The sequence below is a fragment of the Micropterus dolomieu genome, linkage group LG14 (genome assembly GCF_021292245.1).
Source record: "Micropterus dolomieu isolate WLL.071019.BEF.003 ecotype Adirondacks linkage group LG14, ASM2129224v1, whole genome shotgun sequence".
NCBI lineage: Eukaryota > Metazoa > Chordata > Actinopteri > Centrarchiformes > Centrarchidae > Micropterus > Micropterus dolomieu.
The window spans coordinates 21848260-21868370 of NC_060163.1; the positions used below are offsets into that span (position 1 = coordinate 21848260).

At 39.1% G+C, this 20111-nt stretch overlaps 2 protein-coding genes across 6 annotated transcripts in view; one reads left to right on the forward strand and one right to left on the reverse strand.

Moving 5' to 3' along the window:
* tectb (tectorin beta) overlaps positions 1–20111 on the forward strand; it is a 44822-nt gene that overhangs the window by 851 nt on the left and 23860 nt on the right. The window contains exon 3 of one of the 5 annotated variants that reach the window (XR_006828020.1): positions 1157–1629. The exons of the other annotated variants lie outside the window; for them this stretch is intronic. The gene's annotated coding sequence lies outside the window, so the exon portion shown is untranslated. Of the gene's footprint in view, positions 1–1156; positions 1630–20111 lie in introns of those variants that run through there. 5 annotated transcript variants of the gene reach the window in all.
* Positions 751–17422, reverse strand: LOC123982627 (plexin domain-containing protein 1-like). Its single transcript, XM_046068277.1, has 13 exons — positions 17025–17422; positions 10491–10654; positions 6197–6340; positions 6039–6108; positions 5365–5487; positions 5161–5279; positions 4936–5035; positions 3812–3907; positions 3638–3719; positions 3492–3552; positions 3279–3402; positions 1650–1810; positions 751–1528 (listed from the first exon to the last, which is right to left on the reverse strand). The coding sequence occupies exons 1-13, from the start codon at positions 17098–17100 to the stop codon at positions 1403–1405; spliced, it is 1446 nt and encodes a 481-aa protein (XP_045924233.1). The 5' UTR covers positions 17101–17422; the 3' UTR covers positions 751–1402.

A 20111-nucleotide genomic window follows, 5' to 3' on the forward strand; every position in this document is an offset into this window, starting at 1 on the left:
TGGTGTTACTTGTTTGTGGCTGTTGTAATGACCATTATGGTTGTCTTTGATAACTATGACCTGGATAACTGAGAATCTCCACAGACATGATTTTCTTTCTCTGTTTTATTTTCATGTCATTTGTAAACCACATACACGCACAAAGGTGGTTGCTGGTATACAAGACACTTCAATGTTAAAGATTTGCCTAACTGGAGCTTACCAACTACTCCATTTCCACACATCATATTAAAGGTGCTCCAAATGGACATAAACAATAATATCTTCTTGCTAACAAGGATCTCTGTCCCTCCAAAATAAATATGTATTATAAAATTACTTGTTTTAGTTAGAAATAAGAAAAACAATTAATGGTATCTCAAAATAAGGATATTACAAAGCATACCATTCAGGGTTAGGATAATTTGTTTACATGCAATAATTTTAATTGTCATTATCTCACTTGCGCCTGGACATTTAGTCTAAATATTAATTAGACGCAGCAATGTCTCCAGTGTGGAGAGCATGTGAGCAAAAACTGTGTATATTGGTCACTTTCCTTTTTTTAATGAAAAGATACATTTAGAGCTCTCTAAATTATCAAAATTACTTATCGGTATATAAATAAAAGATCTAGTTACCTGATGGCTCTCACCTGACAGTTACCAGTGTCCTTTCCACTCAGTCATTTTTCAATACGTCTGGTCAAAATATAGTCCGAGATGCTCTGTACCATTTGTTTTCAACTTTTTCCCAAGCAAGAGATTAATATCAAAACTCACCACCAGTTTTTATTAGAAGACATTTAAACAGAAAGGTTCAAAGAAAACTCTCATAACTTGATGTCTCTACAATTCATTCAAACTAAATTTCTCCAGAGAAGTTCAAAATGATCATTATAATCACTATTTGCTCTATAGCTAAATATCTGTTATAGTGAAGTCCACAGAGATATAACATTTTATGAACCAATCATTGTCGCGTGAAAGTTTCATGAAACAAAAAAACCCCTCCATAAACGGAATGAAAATGAAAACACATAGTTGAGTTGAGCTGTACATTGGTTTGCAGTATGAAGGCTAGTTTGATTCGTTCCCTGACACCCCCTTGCATTGATGGGTTTTGTACAGTTACACATTTGCATCTGATCGTATCTGTACATTCGGCTTCCTCTCAGACCCTCCAATCCTTGGATAATATGGCAAATCCCCTGTGTGATGGCAAAGAGCAAAAGACACAGTGAAAGCTGGCAAGAGCTACAGGAGCAGCTAGAGTAAACACTGTCCAGCCGCCAAGGTTGGAGTAGGGACCTCCTGTGTCAATGGTCGGCCTGAGCGTCCATATTCATTCACTTGTAAATACCTTTGCTGTCCTCAAGATGGTGTCCTTTCTTCTTCTGAATGAGTCCTGCAAGTCCAGGACCCTAACAGCACTGCTCAGCTTCAATGAAACCTTCCTTTTCATGACCCCCAAGCTCCACTTCAGCGTAACTGGAGTGGCAGCCCTGGTTGCGGAACTTCATGGAGGGCCAGTAGTTATTGGTGCGCCGCTACGAACAACAGACAGTAGTTGCTAAAGGCCAGGCAGCAGACAAACATGAGTGTGCATGTGGGATATCTTTAAACAGAAAAATAAACAGTTGACTCTGGACAATGTGTGAATTTTCTCACCTGCATGAGGTAGAACGGTGGAGCAACTGTAGGGTGTGTGTTGATGTAGTAGACAGCCAGTAAGGTCAGAGCTACAAGCAGAACTAGCGCAGCCACTACACCTGCTATGATGGCTGTGTTCTCTGGTATCCCCTTATGGTTTGGAGGACCCGTCTGTAAATCTGAAAGGAAGGAAAACAGAGATCGTTGTTGTTTTTAAAGCAATACTACATTTAGAAGTGGCTGGCTAAAAAGAGGTGACTTTAACCTTAGACCAACAGGTATACAGTTGGAGAAAAAAGTATGTGAACCCTTTGGAATTACTCGGAGTTTGATCAGTTGTTCTGCCCTAACACACAGCATAGTTCATCCAAGAGAAAAACAGAAGGGGACAAATGTAAGGGGAAAATAGTTACTTGTATGCATAGTAAAACTGTGTAAACAGCACATAAGCAGCACAGTCAGTCAAAAAAATAAATTAACAAAGCCTAAAAAAGCCCTCAGCCATCATTGAGATGGTTAAAAGGATCATTTCCTATCTATAATAATAACATTATACCAAAATAGTTGCAGAGATCTGGGAACAACAAAGTCTGACGTGGCAGGAAATGAGATGTCAGACAGTCAGACAGGTTGGAAACAGTGGAGCCAAATGATCTAAACTGCTTTATTTGAGGTAAAACTGAAAGTGAAATGTTGATAACAATCTCTCATTGCACAGGAAAACTGTGTGTGCTACTGCACTAACTACTGCAAGTATGAAAGGTCAAAGTTGAACCAGGAGGTAGGTCTATAAGCTGTGATGGATGTCTACAACTGACAGTTTGGATAATAAGTGTACTGTTTGTCTTGTTATCTCTTCAAATAACTTTGGCTGACCTGGAAATATGTTTAAAACCTGACTTATTGTCAGACTACTTGTGTTTCTTGCCCCATCTGACTTCTTTTAAGCGATGTTGTCATGTTCCCAGATTTCAGCAATTGACTTGATGAGTACAAAGTTATTATTACTGAAAGGAATGATGCCCAAAACTAAGAAAATAAGACCCAAGTTGGCCGGAATTATTCTTTACTGTAAGTGCTGAAAGCTGATCACATATACACCACAAAGCGTCAACATATTTTTAAGTATACTTCATTTTGAAATTAAAGTTTTAAAGTTAACCGACAGCTGTTTTACATTTTATGTTTTGCGTCTGTAGAATGGCATTTATCTTGCCTCCTAAACTATGTCACATAGCTGTCTTTAATGATGTGATTTCCTTTTTGGGCATCCATAAACTTTTTATCCTTGTCTGCTTTCTGAAAAATCATATAATTTGTTTGGTCACATGTTAGTTTTCAAGTTCTTATTTTCTAATCTTATATCTTATTGTCAGACACTTAAAGCCTGTCTGTGTATTGAGGTTTATGGACTGTGTAAACACCTGAGACAATGAAAGAATCTATCCCTGACAAAGTCTTAATATGTTGTACTATTATAAAAAATAGTAGAATATTGTCAAACCAAACCAAGCTTTCTTCAGACATTGTGCCACCTGGATATTTGAGATGGACTTCATTGACATACCTCACTATCTGTTCAGACAGTGAGGTATGTCAGTATGTCTGTCTCTGAATCCTCCAGATTCATGCTTCAGAGAAATGTACCTCTAGTGACAGGCTGGTCTTCGAGCACTGCTGAAGAAGGCGTTGGACCTGGGGAAGAGTGGTTGACGGAGCTCACAGATCCCTCAGGTAGTACCGGGTTGTAGTCCTCACATGTGCCTTTTGCCTAAGTGAATGCCCACAGGAGTGACTCAAGAAAGAAAGAATGAAACAGCTGCTAATTTCTCTGTTGTATACATAGGAAATATATCTCACCTCTTCAGGGCAGTTATAATCTAACCACTCTTGTCTATGCCGGTCGATACCGTCAGAACATCTGAAACTCAGTGAGAACAAAATGACAAGAGCCAGCCTATCTACGGGCGTCATTACAAGATAAATCTTTCAGAATTTCATCCTACCGTTGAAGTGTGTTGCACCAGCCACAGCCAGTTGTCAAGTTGGATGTTAGGCAAGGTTCACAGGTTGTGTGTTGAAGACAAGCTGGAGCAATCAGATACACATTGTTTTGGAGTTAGAGAGATTAAAAATGAGGCAAGGCCGTCACGTACAGGTCGGTTTGTAAGGATACTTACTGGGCAGTGGTGTGAACTCAAAAGCAGAGCCGCTAACAATCTTTGTGGTGTTGATCTCAACACGATGATACTCGTAGATAGTACTGTGCTTCGCATCTTCAAGACAAATATACATGTGAGTATGTTTGCATCTCTGCTGTTGTGGAATATGAAGCACTAATGGATTTAAAAATAAAAATAAGAGAGAAGTACAAGAGAAGTTTGAAGCTTTCATAAATTGTTATAACAATATAAATATCCAATCAAAGTGTAAAATGACATTGTAGCCCTTGTCTGAGAAACCGACAATGACCATTTACACAAATTAATTTGTATTTTATGCTTCAGATGAGAAATAGTGAGATTCTACTGTTATTAAGTGCTGTATTAGCCGACGTTTTCATACACTAAAAATAATTTAGAAATGTAACTGGACCTGGAGAGAAACAGAAGGCTGAATGGATATAAATCCCTTTTTCCTGGATTAAAATACACTGTCCACTGGTGCTCTACACTGAGGACTATATCCAGTCCTGGACTAGGATAGTTTGTGATCCAGGAAACCTTAAAGCCCCCTGAAAACCTTAAGTGTTTCTGTATAACATTAGCATTTATGACTAAAAAAGCAAAAATCAAAGTTTAAAAATAAACATCCTTAGGTGTGAGTTCAACACTCAAAAACTCAGGGCTGTGTTACAGTTTGATACAGTGCTGGCAACATAAGCAAACAACCCCACAACCATCATTAGATTTGATTCTAATAATAAAATATGAACATACTGTATATTGTCATAACAAGAAACCTATTTGGGAAACTAGAGTCCACAGTGGCAGCAATATATTTTCTTAAATTTCAAGATAATTGATATGCCTTTATTGACTTCCAGAGTTGGGAAATTATGTTCAGTTCAAGGTCAGAAATAAGGACAGATAAAAAGAGGAAGTAAAAAATGAATAGAGGTATATAAAACAAAAGCATATACAAGAGCAAAGTGACAGGGATGTGATTAGTAAGAAGATAAGTCTAGTACATGTAAACAGCGTTCACCAGACTATTACATAATGTGATTAAGTAATGATACTTAAAATATAGTATCCAATACAAGATATAGTATAAGCAAGCAAAACGTTTTTGGAGAACTGACCTGAGGGCTGTGAGGATGGGAGGAATGCCATGAAAGCATCAGACAGTCCTACTTTCACTGGATGCTGGCTGGAACTGATTTTCACCACTGGTACAGGGATCTGAAACAGTTTGTTTTAACATGGCTAAACAGGAAATAAGATCATCTCCCCTTGCAAATGGAAAGTACATTAATAAACTGTAGAACTGTATAAATAAGTATAGATAACAGTTACGATAAACGTACATCTTTGTAGTTGAAAACAATGGTTCCATTTCTGTGGAGGGCTGCCTGGAAAGTAAAAGGTCCTTCATCCTCTCGGTCCTTTAGCCGTACTTTGTCCCACTGCACCACAAATAGATTACCTGAGCAGAGCAGGACACAGAGGCGGGTCAAAGGAAACCAGGAGCTCCCAAATATGACCGCCTTCACCGAGGAGCCCCCACTTACCGTTGTCCGAGTACCTCACTGTTGAGTTTTGGGAGAAGCTGGGGTCAAAGTTGGCCATGAGGGGAGCGACGTACTGTGTGGCAGTCAGCATTCGATGAGTAATCTCCCCCATGAAGATGAACCCTGGGAGGCAGGGGGAAGAAACACGGGTACAGATGTTAAAAGTGCGTGCTGTTTCATTGTATTTTATGTATTTAAACCTCAATACTTTCCTGTTTCCCACCAAAATATGTCAGCAGCACAGAATATTGAAATCTGGCATAGAATATTTGGTCAGATTTGTAATCTTGTTTAGTTTTTGATCAGATGCTCCTTAATTTAAATGACATTATGGCCTATTTTAGACTATTTTATTCATGTTCTTTTGGGTTCTTTTGTCAAATCAAAAAACGTTTTGTTTGAATAATCTGCCCATCCCCTGCACATTTATTAGCGTAGTAGCATTTTTGTGGAACTGAAGCAGGAACGTCTTTGGGTTAAAAATTTAGGACACGCACAGTCTTTCTCAAGCAATTAAAATCATTTTAAAAAATGAAGGCATTTGCAATTAACCAGATTTATGATAGCCTGGTATGCCTGGATATTTCCCCAGGGTAGGGGAATTAAGGGAATTCTCCTTCAGCACCCTGGTAGACGGTTGTTCTCCTGATTGGAAGAGCAAAGTAGAAACTCACCACCAGTCGCTACGATAATTTGTCTCAAGTGGTGTCCATAAAAAGGGAAATCAAAAGAAAGCGCCACCCTCTGTGGAAAAGAGAAAACATCAGACACGGCTGGGTGTTAAATCAGACAGTTATGTGTGTGCGTGTGTGTAATTGTGTGCTCATCTCACCGCTGCCTGTCGGTGTGTATTGGACAGTATGCCGTGGATTTGGACTTGGCTCTTGTGCAGCGTGTTCAGATCCACCCACAAGTCTCGAGTCTGCCTGTCTGTTGGACCAAAACTCTGCCATCTGTAGTACCTCTGGGAGTCCTCCTGAGAGAAAGAGGGCACTCATTAGGGAAGTGAAGTTTTCATAGAACATTATTCATGGTGAGGTGGTTCAAAGTAGATTTAACATTTAACATTTATTTGCATTATTGATGATGTCATAATTCATATAATTTTGCCATATAATTCTTGATTGAAGGTACCAGTCAGTCAATTCTTCTGACCAGTTTTGTGATTACAATTCAAATTGCAATTATTTGTGAGGGTGGTATGTAGTATTAAATAATATACAGTTGATTTTTACCAAGCATTATCACAAATATATTTGCAGGTTGTTGTTGTTGTGTATATATAAATACATTTATAAATACATTGGCAGGTAGAGAGCCTTTTAACAACAGCCAAGAGTTTAGAAGTTAGTCAACTCAGAATTAATGGTAATTTGCTAAAGCTAAGTAAATTAATGAGCAATTCTTGTGCTCTTCAATTCATCATTGTAGTCAGTTTTCAAGCAAATACTTTTCAGATGTCAGGATTTGATAGTCTTTGTCATATATGAAAGTAAACTAAATATTTTTTTTTTGCATTTTGGACTGTTGGTTGAATAAAACAAGTGATTCAGAACATCACCTTGGGCTGTGGGAAATAATAACTGGCATTTTTACTATTTTCTGACAAAACAATTCAGTTAATCAAGAACATAATCTGCAGGTTAATCAATAATAAAAATAATCGTTACACATCTCATCAAAAGAAAAAGAAAATTAATCTTTGTGTGGACCTCCCAAAGTATGAACACCCTGTTTTACCCTTTTCTGTCACGATCCTGTCCTGAGGTTGTCAGTGTTATATGATTTTGCCTTCTCTGTGTTTTGATTTTGGTTTCTCTGTTTCTGGGTTTTGGTTCTTGATTCTGAGGTTTGGTTTTGTATCTAATCTTTAGTTCTGTCATCTGTTCTGTTGAGTTTAGTTCACTGTGTGTTTACTTATTGATCAGTTCGGTATCTGTTATTTAGTCTGGGTTATTATTTATCTAGTTATTATCTGTCAGCTAGTGTTTAGTGGTGTGTTGGTATTTTCCTTATTTCTGTTCTGTTCCTTGTTGAGTGTTGTCCGGTCTCTGTTCCCTTCCCCGGTTTGTGTAACAGTTGGTCCATGTTTTCTGTTTCCGAGTTTAGTTTCTTGTCTTGTGTTCTCTGTTTAGCCTTGTTTATTTCATTGTTTTGTTTAGCTCACTTGTCACCTTGTCACTCACCTGTCCTGTATCTTAGGTTTAGCCCTGCATTAGAGTTCTGTGCCTCTTTGTATTTACTCCTAGTTATGTGTTTACGTTATTTTGGTTTTGTCTGCTGTTGGTTCTATTTTATCTTAGCTTCAGTCTGTGTTCCTTGTTGGGGTGTAGCCAGTGTCCAGTACCCGTGATTTTTGTTTTGCCTGGTGTGTTGGATTAATAAACTGTATCTCTGCTTGCAGTGTCATGCAATCGGGCTCTGTCTTGCTTTGCGCGCTCACCAAACCGTGACATTTTCCTACACAAACCTACATTATGTCTGAAATCCATTGATTTACGTAGTAATACTGTGACCTAAACATTCAATTCATTTATTTGTTTTGTTTAATTTTTGTTTTTTTTAACCCATTTTGCCATGAGAGTGGTTCCCAAGCTGGGGATCAGCACCCTATTAGGAGTGGCAGGATGAATCTAAGGAGTCATTAAGTAAAATAAATTTGCTTCACAAAATCATGTACTTATTTGGAGACTTTTTTCTTGTGAAACAATCTGACAAATCTTGACAATCTCAGTATAGCAAAAAACATGCTTTGATTAATCTGCTCACAGATCAAAGACATACAACCAAGCAAAAGTTATTATAAGAGGAGATTGCTTTGTGTTAAGGGGTTAGTTGGGAACCACCACATTAGACATCTGGGATTTATCTCCTCTATTTCTGGCCATACAGTTCCACTTGGGGGAGCTGTTTACACATTACACACAGTGCTTTGACAACGAGGGCATGCGTCTTCGTACGGATCTCAAGTCTTGATGGTATTATTAATGTATGCCACAGTTCAAGGTGACAGAGAGCAATGGTTCTGGGGTTTAGTGTGGGCTCAAAAAGTGGAGCAGTTAAATGCAGCGCTCTCACTGCCTCTCCGGCTGCTCCATATACAGCAAGTGACCCACTTTTTTCTTGCATCTTCACTGCCTGACACCAGCCTATGCTTTTTAGAGGGGGGTGTGGGATTTCTAGAGGAGGAGAAAGGAACAATCATGTACTTTTCCCTTATAGCTGACTGATGTATTGAAGAGATTCCCATTGGTCAAGAGGTGGAGGGTCCTGAAAATTGGGATCAGACTTCCCCCCCAAAAAGGCAACAGCAGCAGTACAACAGGGCTACTTGTAATCTTGTCCAAGTGAGTCATTCACGAGCGTGCACATACTCACACACAGCCACGCTTAAACAAACGCTGTAAGTTGGCAGGACGAGGCTGTCTTCTGTTTTCAATTTGAATGGTAGGGAGAGGGGAAAAAAACGTACTACACAATTTATTTGGGTTTAATTTTACTGAGACTGATTTAAGTGAAAGAAGAGTCTGGGACATAAGACACAAATAAAACCTCATAAACACTCAAACTAACACACACACACAGATGTAAAAGGTAATGAATGGAAAATGGCACAGGACAAGTCAACCTGATAAATAAATAAAAACTAATAAAAATGACCTTCAATCAAAGCTTTTGTAGCTTGGTGTGAGTGTAAGGATTACCCCGACTGACCTTTCAGCACAGTATTAGGTTAAAGCCTTAACAATGCCCTGTTTTTTAAGGTTACACCTAATAATAAGCTATATGTTTCACTTAATTTATTCAGCCAGACATTGTGTTCAGTTTGTTTTGGTTTTTCTTAAGATAATCAGCAGCGAGCGGCGTATCCGTCATGCTGACAACATTTTCAGTCAAAGCAAAAGCTACATCAGTAGCGTAATGTTTTTCATGAAACCCTAAGAAACATGCTATTTAAATAATTCTCACATCTGTAAATCAACTTACAACAATTTGTAGAGCTATGTCGATCTCGTTCATGCTGGTCACCATTTTTGTGGCAATTTTTTGTTGATTTTTTCCTTGGATGAGGCTAGGTCACTATGTAGGATGATGACATCCCCATTTTTCTGGATGGCACTATATCAGAGTTCAGGCTAGCCCTGTTTGGGATCGTCTCATCCACTGCATGCGAGACAGTTCTGGATGGTTACATAGAAAAGCTCAGGGAAGCGGTTGTGCTCTTTAAAATAGCTAGGGCGGTTAACCAGACCTTCATTTGACAGTTAGTGTTTTCTCTTGTAAAACAGAAAAATACTAACCAACTGCTCCACATCCATTAAAGAGCTGTGCACAGCCGTTTCCCTGAGCTTTTTTAGGAACCATCCGGGACCGTCTTCCCCTCAGTGGATGAGACAGTTCGAACAGGCGGTTCATTTAGGCGAATGTTTAGGCTAATGTTAGTGTCTCCAGTTGAGTCGAAGATGTTTAGACTCTAGCAAATCAAGCCAAACTTGTTACCCAAGCATTATGTTTGCCCAACACTTCTTGTAAAGGTTGAAGCATACTGTTTGAAAACGTATAAATCTAACCACTGTGTTGATGTCCAAGTAAGATTTTTCTATAGTAAGCATCCAAAAGCAAAACATTTTTAATTTTTCTTATAGAACTAGGGTTACTACCTACCAGTTACCATCTACCATGAAATACAAGAACATACTGCTGCTTTATTTCCATGTCTTCTACATGGAGCAGCCAAGTGCTAGCTTTTTTTTAATACCAGATTTGGCTGCAGTCTGAGCCATGAGATCATGTATGTAGTCTTCAAGAGTATATTTACGAGTTTTTTTGCAGGCTTTTATCAAGCTGGAAATGGAATTTTGACTGAGCCAATGTTAATTAAATAGCTAACAGCTGATAAAATCTGTCAGTTCTGATTTCATTCAGCAAAATCTACAGTTGTCACCTAGAAATGAGAAGCTGCTTGTGTCTACCTTTGTCTGAAATCAAATGGTGGTAATTGTGCCACCGTCATCAAGGTAAACTGCATATGTGCCGCCCTAGAAGGGAAAGCTTAAAAGGTGTAGTGACAGTAAGCACAGTAAGGGAGGCGGGACTTAGCGAAGGGTCAGTTGTTTGGATCTCACCACAATGCGGGTCACGTTGTCAGGCAGGGTGCTGATATCAACTCCTCCTTCAGCCTGTGCATTGCGGGTTTCTCTGTGTTTGTGTGGGGTCTGCTGGTCCCTCCTGGCTCTGTGAAAACCGGACGGATCCCCATCTGTCCGCAGAGGAGTACCTCTCAGTACATCTAGAACAAGACAGGCATTGTGGTAACTGAACAGAGTCAACACTGCATGCAGAGACAATCAGGAGGATTGAATCCATGAACAAACAGATGTCCGTTGAACTCTAGGTGATCAAGATGTTTTCCTCTTGCCATGTTTTCTTCGTGCTGTAGTAATTCTTCTCCTGTTGTTGACTATTAAATGGCTACCACTGTCAGTTCCTCATTTAGTAAAGCGCCAGATTCTAGAGTCTAGGAAAAACTCAATCATTGAATTCTGTACTTGATTTAAAAATGTGTGAAAACAGCTCTAAAAATTATCTGGTAAAATGTTGTCTTTGAAACAGTTTTTCTATTAAACTCTAGCGACATCTGCTTTTTATTGGTTACCATAATTTGGATCATTAATAGTCAGACATGTCCACAGACAAATAAATTCATGTTTAGAAGTGTTGGAGCAATAACTCACATAAAACTCCCCACTAATGAGGGCATTTTCTTTACATCTGTTATGCATGATTTCTTTTTAATTTCAGTATTTTTAAACTAATAATGTGTGTTTTGGCTGGACTTAAGGGGGGTTATTAACTAAATGTGAAGCATGATACAACCTTCATTTGGTGCCAGCGTTTCTGTGTATGCAGACAGTGCATGGAGCCGTGTGTGTGTGTATGTGTGTGTGTGCGTGCGTGTGCCTCTGCTGACCACCTACTTTTGTGTGGGTGTCTTGTCATCTGCTCAACAGCTCATAGATGGATGTTTATATTTTTTTCACATTAACTTTTTTTTTGAGGAGTGTATTTCAGTAAACTGATCCATGAGTCACTATCCTGTGCACATTTTTGAGAGAGACAGAGTTGCGAGATCAGCAGAACTCGCTGACCATCCGGGCAGGGTGAACTTCTCTGTTGTTTTCCTACTGAGGAACAAGTGGAGGGATTATATTCAGTTTTCTGTCTAGATTTTATGTGAGCTGTTAGTTAACTGAACTGAAGAATTAAGTAACAGCATGTTGTGATCATTTTGACAGGCAAAGAAAAGACCCAGCCTGAGGTTCAGACCACCCCCCTTCTCAGCCGCTTTCTTTTAAAATTGTGTTTACAACCTATGATCAAAAGTATGTAGACATCCTGCATCCTGTCCACATACTTTTTTTTGTAGTTGGCTTAGAGCTGTTTTGCTTGGTTTAGCTAGGTCTGTTTGTTCCAATTAAACTCTTAATGCTGCAGCATTCAATGATAAATTAGACAATAGTTTGCTTCCAGCTTTGTAGCAGCTGTTTGGGCTCTTTACTGTTTTAACATGACAGTGTGAGCCTGCACAAAGCCAGGTCCATAGAGAAACTGTTTTTCCAGTTTGGTGTGGAAGGACTTGTTTGGCCTGCTCAGAGCCCTGACCTCAACGCCATCCAACACCTTTGGGATGAACTGGAACGCCGACTGTGACCCAGACCTTATCGCCCAACATCAGTGGCCGACCTCACCAATGCTCTTTTGGCTGAATGGGAGCAAGTCCCTGCAGCCAGGTTCCAAAATCTGGCGGAACAACTGAAACCAGAAGAGTGGAGGATGTTAAAGCCACAGATTGATGCCCATGTGGTTTTGGGGTGAGATGTTTAAGAATCACATATGGGTATAATGTTTGGGTCAAAAGAATGTGTTTTTCCTCTGTACTGAAAGAAAAATGTGAGACTAAATATTGTCCCGACTTGTTAGATACAGCAGATGACATGTTAGTTATTGACAATTAAAGGATTAGGGCAGCATGTGCTCTCTTGTAGAGAATTAGATGAGAAGATTGATCACTCTAAGGATTGTGTGGTAAATATGAAGCTACAGCCAGCAGCCGATTAGCTTAGCATAAAGACTGGAAATGAAAATCCCAAGGTAACAAAATCTGCCTCCCAGCACCTCTAAAGCTCACTGATTAACACATTATATCCTGTTTGTTTAAAAATGTGTAAAACAACAAGTAATGGTTTTTCAGGGCACAGGGGATTTATCTGGCTTTATTGTAGTGACCCTTATGCAGTTAGACACTGGAAGATTTTATCATCAGAATCAAAATGATTTATTTTAGTTATTTTATCTCAGGCTCACTGAAAGCTGTTGGGGTGCTCGCGTTGCATAAGGATTAATTTAAGTATATTTTCTTTTGTTAGAGATGTAAAATACAAAGAAAAAACTGACTTAAAAAAATGGGACAAGAGAGGTTATCCCACACACAGGGGAGACGACTCTAATGAGGAATCTTGTTTGATTACGGTACAGTGGAAGCTATTTCCACGGCTTCAGAATGAGAGGCTCCTAATTGGGTCAGATTGGCTGCACTCATCATCATCATCACAAAACAGCTGAAGAGGTATCACACAGCTGGGGGGAGAAATAAGGGAGAGCTTTGCGGAGGAGGAAGACTGGAAGTGGCTGATGGGGAACTGTGTATTTGTTATTACAGAAAGCCACCCTATATAAGACTGTGCAAACCTTTACACTTTATAGGCCACTTTCATGTTTTTGTTTACAGACTTCCTAAGTGTTGAGCTTTCCTAGAAAATCTAACCTTGTCTAACTGTCTGCACGTGGGCCTGAATTTCCAACGAAAAGAAGGGCTAAAAAGAGTTCAAGAGTGGGTTGGGCTTTGCATAAGGACTTGAGATAAACTGAACCTCAGTAGCATATGGTCTGGCAGACACGTGTATGTGGAACCTGCACTGGGAATGTGCACACTGGGGCAGAAAAACATACTGGTGAATTTGAAACAGGGCTCATAAAATCCAAAACAAAAAAGTGATGGATGTGACAAATTTGCTGGTGAATAGCAGGTGGCTTATATGTAAATATACATTATTAGTACAAAATGCATGGAAATTACTCTGATAGGCCTCTAAATATATATTCCTCTTAAGTGTTAGGATGGTGTCAGTTTACATCCACCAGTTGCAGAATGTCAGATTTCCTGTTGTGCCATGAGTTTTGACCTGAGTGGGATTTAAACCCCTACTCCTCTAGTCACCTTTTGTATGATTAACAAATACATCAGCTCTTTTGAGACGATGCACCTGCAAAGCAAGGGTGTCCACTGTATCTGCTTCCTAATAATAATAAAAATCTGATGATACAATGATACAAATTTCTCTGCACATGTAAATACTGTTTCAGTATTAGTATTTATTTCAGTAGTGTAAAACACTACTTGGCAATAAAGCTCCTTCTGATTCTGATTCTGATTCCTCAGATGTGTCTGCATTGCAGCAACCGCCTTGCAAATCTAGTGGGTGTTGGGAGTCACATCGAACTAGGACACATCATTGTGAGCCATATACAGTGTGTTGTGGATATACACATTCTTTCCATTCATCCCATTACCGTCTCCCATGCACCTCTTGCTCTCTTTGTCTTTTTCCAGAAATGTAAAGTAAAAGTTATGTTCTTTTTTCGCTTATTTTTATATCTTGAGCAGTGTTCGAACTATTCATTATCTATTGTTTCCTTAATCATTTGTGGTTGATGACAGACATGTAAAAACATAATAGGTGACATTTTTACATTTTGAAAACAGCTCATAAAGGCTAGACAGCAACTGAAGAAACACTACACAAAAACCAAAGCCACGTTCCTCAACTGAGACAAAAGCTAAATGGTCTTTCAGTCTGTTCATCTGGAGAAAGTCCAGGGATGAAAAATAAATTTCCTCTTTCTGGGTAAATGCACAACACATTGAAGTCAAGTCGAAGCGAAGATACATTGAGGGCATAAAGGCATGTACTTGGCCCTGGAAAGGAAAAGAGAATTATCTGCAGGCTCATCAAAAGAGAACAACAGGCCAACATCTTTGCTCCAGAGACAGATATGCTGAAAAGAGTGAGCCATTATGTACCGTCCAAACACAGCAGAGGAGAGATGATTAACTCTCAAGATCCAAACAAAGTCTTGACCCTGTAGCAGCGTGCTGTTGGAGATGAGACACAGTGTTAGTGTCAGGACAGGGATTAGTAAAGCACCTGCATTCTTCTGGCAAAAGAATCAGTGGAACAGTGATCACAACGCGAGGTCACTGCTCTGTGTGTCAGAGTGTGTCATTGCAGTTTAGCACAGTGGTTTTATTGCGGATTTTAAAAGGTTGATCTGTGTTAAAAACCAGCCTGGAGCTTATGGCGTGGGAGGAAGCCATTTGGCACCTTACACTCAGAGGAACAGCAGTAACCATAACACACAATCACAAACACTGGCAGCTGGACTGATAAGGACCCAAAAAGAAAAGGAAAATGTGGCATTTATATAAATATGGATAAATGGATCAGGCTGAGGGTTTAGAAAAAGTTTGATTTACGGTCATGGAGTTGTTTTTTGTTACAATTTGGAACGTATTTTCCATTTTTAGAGCAGCTGACATGTAGTTTTAGTTTGCAGATGGCGTTGGCTGTTTGTAGTTCACTGTTTTTTTCTGTGCTGCAATAGTTGTAGTTTTCACAATAGGAGATTATTTTACAGTAAGAAATGTACAGTAGCTCCTGGCTACTTTTTTACAAAAGTGGAAATCACATACTTTTCAGATGATACTTGTCAGATTAACAGATGTTAGGTTTTGATAACTAATGTTTATCTTAATATTTGGAGGCTACATTGTTTTGTACTACAGGAAGTAAAAGTTGGACTACAGAATGACTTATATTCCCATTAGCTGAAATAATAAGACTCTGAAGATATTGGTGTCTCTTGGTGAGAGAAAATATTAGTGTTATGGCATGTTTAGCCAATTTAGGTAATTTGAAGCCATTGGTGTGAATCAAGCTGCCTTCGTGTTACTCTTAAAATAAACTCTTTTCAAGCAAAAAACTGTTAGCATCTACTTTTATGTGGAGGTACATTGTATTGCATTGCAATTTGTAGCTGCACACAAAGGTTTAATCTTTGCTATCCGTCACTTGAAAACTGCTTAAATGGCCACCATGTTAAGATTTTGAAAAATATAATTATATGTGATTAATATCAAATATTGTCATTGTGAGCATAATAGCATGCTGGCGTTAGCATTTGGCTCAAAGCATCATTGTGCCTCAGTACAGCCTCACAGAGCAGCTAGCATGGTGCTAGGCTATGTTGTTGATACTTGATTTTATAAACTGCATTGAAGTTTTGTGTGAGTTTGGTGAAATTTGACCCTGAAATTTGTGCTGATGCTCACCAACTCCCTTGACAGTGCTGACCTTTGAGAGAAATGGGACAACCATGCAACCAATTTTGTGTAACTCTGCTGGATTATGAACTGCTCTGCAAAAGAGATGTGGCATGGCCTGTAGACAGGAGTGGATGGTACAAATCCATTTAATGAAAGAGCTTTAATGATTGAGAGCACAGGTAGTCACTACATCGCAAAGCTTTCAGCACCACCTATTTAGCCAAGAGCTGTTCCATTTTCTGGTGTGAGCAAGCGCTAAGATGAAGATATCAGGCTCTGAGAAAAGGGCCCAAAACAGGAACCCTGCTGTTCATGGATGAGGCTGACAACTTGAACTGAATCCTGGGTTTTAGCGTATTTTAGTGTTTAAGATGAGCATGGACATTTTGCCGGACATTAAGACTTGTCATATGTTAGAGGGGATCTGTCTCTCTGGTCTCTGCACAGTGTGTTGGGTTGTCGTCTGTAGAGCTAGGCCCCTGATCAGAGGAACCGGGACCACAGGAGAGGCCAGAGAAAGTGGAGCACCAGTGATTGTCGGAGGAGGAGCGGCAGCGGAAGAACGGGGGCTGGCTAAAAATAATATATCTCCGAGGAGAACAAAAATACATACATGCGCATCCACACACACGCACAAAGGCAGAGCAGTATACAGCATACATATACAGGAGATGCACAGAACAACCAAGCACACAGTATGTTGTGTGATTAGACAATTTGAAGCAACATAGAAATGTTTCTAATGTAAGTATTCTAGGCTCAGCTTCTGCTCTCATTGACATTTTCTACTGTTATAAACTGCCTGCTGGAATGAAAACTGAAATTACTGTTTAGTCTCAAACAGTTAGGCTCTAAATTGCATGATTTCCAAGAAATACAGAGGTTTTGGAATGGCATCCTAAGAAAATCCAGACTATACGCACAGTCTTTCATTTGCTTCCTGTTTCTGACTGTGAAATGTCAAGGGACCTGTTAGCTTCACACATACTTGTACACACACACAGATGCAAAATCCAACCCCAAAAAAAGCTTTTCTTCAATTTTGCATGTTGCGAGAGACAAAAATTTAGATCAGATACCATTAACAGGTATTCAGATTTTAGAAAGCTGTCTTGCGAAGCACTTGACAGTCTATGCTGAAGAAAGCAGTCAAAATGGTGTTAATATTAGAATACCTGTGTGTATTTGCTGTTGACACTGAACAATGGGTGCTTACCTTCATGCTCCTGAGCCCAGACTCTCCCCAGCTCAGCCTGGGAGAGACAGATGAGGAGAACAGCACAAAGCCCCATGTCCAGCCGACTGTTCTCCCTCCTTCCCCAACTCTTTTGTCACTCCTCTCTTCTTCTTTTTCCCGTTTCCCCTCTCACTTCGCTGGAAGAACGGGGCGCCTCACTCCTCCACTCCCCCGCCTTTCGTCGCTCTCTCTTCGTCTCTGCTCTCCCACACAACTGGTTTTTCCTCACCTCAGCCAAGGTTTACTGCTTTTCTCCCTCCTCTGTCTGTCGCTCTTCTCTGCTTTACGTCCTTGTCCCTCAGAGCAACTTCTGGGATGACGGATCCATGGTAGGAAAAGAGTTGACAAACAGCCAGTGTTGCAGAGTGTGGAGATGTGTATTCTCTACCTTCCTACCTCCATTATTTTCTTCTCCTTAAAATAACTCTTCACTCCCCCTCTTTCTATCAGTCTGTCTGTCTGTCTGTCTGTCTCACTCTCGCTTTCCTTGTGTGTGTCTCTCTGTTTTTCTCTCAAAAACAGCACTGGATTTTTGTAAGTCTTCCACAAAGGGGAAATATTTATGCATTTCTACATTTGTTTTCTTTCCTTCCAAACCAATAAAAGGGGGTTGGAGTTGGGAGGATCATGTCTCCCCCATGTGGAAGCATGATGAACCAAAACAAATGTGATTTTGTTAAGTGGTTGACATTTTGAAGAAGGGTTCCCCTGTAGCTGGTTTGAATAAATATTACATGGATTAATCCAACTTGTAAGTTTATTTTTTTATTTTTTTTTATTTTTTTTACAAAGGAACACATGTTTTTTTTTTTGGGAAACCCCCAGTTACTGGTGGTATTGCGTGGTCAGGCTTTTTTTTTTTTTTACAAGAGCTCACAATAGTGTGTCATATAGATAGTAGGGGATAAAGTTTTATTCCTTTCAAATATATGCTGAAGAGTATATACCTGACCTTCATGGGTCTATCTCCCATTTGAAATGGTATCTTCATGGGTTTGGTCAAATAATGATCCAAATACCAGCATTTTTTTGGTTTAAAAGTGACACTTGATGGCAACTGTTTCTAACTGGATTTTGATTTTTGAGAGGAAAATAAGATAGCCAAGTAGAGCCATACACCCCTCTTAATGACCCTGCCCTCATGGCAGTCTGGCGGGTGTATCTAGGCTAGTGACAGGGTTACTAAGCAGACCCTCTGTAGCCTTGATATGTGGAATCTGTTTCCGGGTGCCAATTACAATACTGTAATTAATACATTCATTTAATTTCAACTGAGATTGACTAGAGAGAGTTTCTTGATTTATCAAGCTGGCGTTGTCTGCAGGATCACAACACAGCTAGGCACGGGTAAGCACAAAAAGGATTTATTTTTCTTCTTTGTGCCGTTTGACTGGATCAACTTGTAATTTGATCATTTGTAAGAAGTAGTGTGAATCACTGACCTGTACTGAGTGTACTACTCACTACTACTAAATTTAGTAATTTCCTAAAACTGCTGGGCACTGTAGTTCTTAGCAAACGTTACTCAAACAGGAGTGAATAGTCCATTTGTTGGGGACTATTTTTAACCGCGGATTAATACACATTTGGTGCTCTAGTGAGTATTTGGGGCAACAGGATGGTGTATGTGGGATTGGCCCAAAATAAACTATAGTGTGTGTGTTCCTGGTAATGAAGGAACCCAGTGCAATGGTGTGACTCATTTATGTGCCTTTAATCGTTTTTTACACAACAATGGAGCTCTATGGCACAGAGGAAGAAGATTTGAATTCACATATTACTTGTTAGTGGGATCATTTTATTTTTGGTTTTGTTTTTTTTATGGGATTTGTTGACAAAAAGGAAAATAAATATATAACCCTCCTTATCCTTTACTATTTGTGGCTTGCTGCTGCTATGCTCTTGATTATGAATTTCCTAGTGGGATGGGATGATGAAATATCAGTAGGTGTATTAAATATTAAGAGCCACACCAAGCAACTATGCAATGTGTTGTGAGCAGCCTTGATATTCTCTCTCGGAATTAATCCTACGTGCATGCGGACAGTTCAGAGACAGGAGGACACCACGTGGTGCTTTGTAGAGAAGAAACAGGCCATGTAAAAAAAATTCACAGCTGTTGACGATGATAAAATGTGTCTCCACAGACTCCCAGCTTCATACTTAAATTCACTCTATACCAGCATGCACACAAGATATAAATATATATATATATATATATATATATATATATATAAGAAGAAAAGAAAAGGTATATATACAAAAAAAACTTTTACATAAAACAGACCAAACGGATGCCAAACGGATTATTACTACCAGGTGTAACATAAAGAGGAGCTTTTGTCTTTCTTTATTTCTTTCTCTATACATATAAAACATTTCTATATGCCTGTCAACTTCATAAGGCTTTCTGTGTGTGCAGGTGTTTCTTTCTCATGAGATGCTCAACTAACATCATTATGCCATAAATTCATCTGACAGATGTCAGTGGGAATTTCTGAGTGGGAATGTGTACAGGGGCAGACAAATTATGTAGATTGAAGAGTGTAATGAGCATTCAAAACATTGTTCAGGAAATACATGGATACAACCTGACTTGTTTATGGAGAGTCTTATTCTGAAATACTTAATATAAAAAATGTGTTGCTGAAAACATAAATTCAAACTATAGCTTGCAACTCAGTGACTGAGTTTAAATTAATTTTAACAATAGTAATTAAAGGAGCTGGCTGACTGCAAGTTGACTACAAAAAATGCTTAAATGTGTGGTTCTGTGTAGTGAATCTAAATGAACAAGACTGCATACAATGAGCAAAAAAAACCAAAAACAAACAACGAATCTGATATTTCCACCAAAAGATAAAGTCATCTTAATTAAGTCATTCAAATTTAAAAGCTGTAATAAAATGTAATCTCCTGATACTAGAGTAAGGTCAAATGAGGTTGGTTGGTGGTTAAAAAACAAAGTTGCAAACTCAACAAATATGACAAAAGAATGCATTTGTGATTAATTGGAAAAACATGTTTGATGGAAATGATGTGATGGGTCCGATTGGAAATAATCCA

What these genes read in the sequence shown, in the direction of transcription:
- LOC123982627 (XM_046068277.1), bottom strand. Translation starts at nt 17,100, where the DNA reads ATGGGGCTTTGTGCTGTTCTCCTCATCTGTCTCTCCCAGGCTGAGCTG. An exon ending in CTGGGCTCAGGAGCATGAAG is followed by an intron (nt 10,655 to 17,024) that starts GTAAGCACCCAT and finishes GTCTTGTTCTAG; the next exon opens with ATGTACTGAGAGGTACTCCT. An exon ending in AGTGAGGTACTCGGACAACG is followed by an intron (nt 5,280 to 5,364) that starts GTAAGTGGGGGC and finishes TGCTCTGCTCAG; the next exon opens with GTAATCTATTTGTGGTGCAG.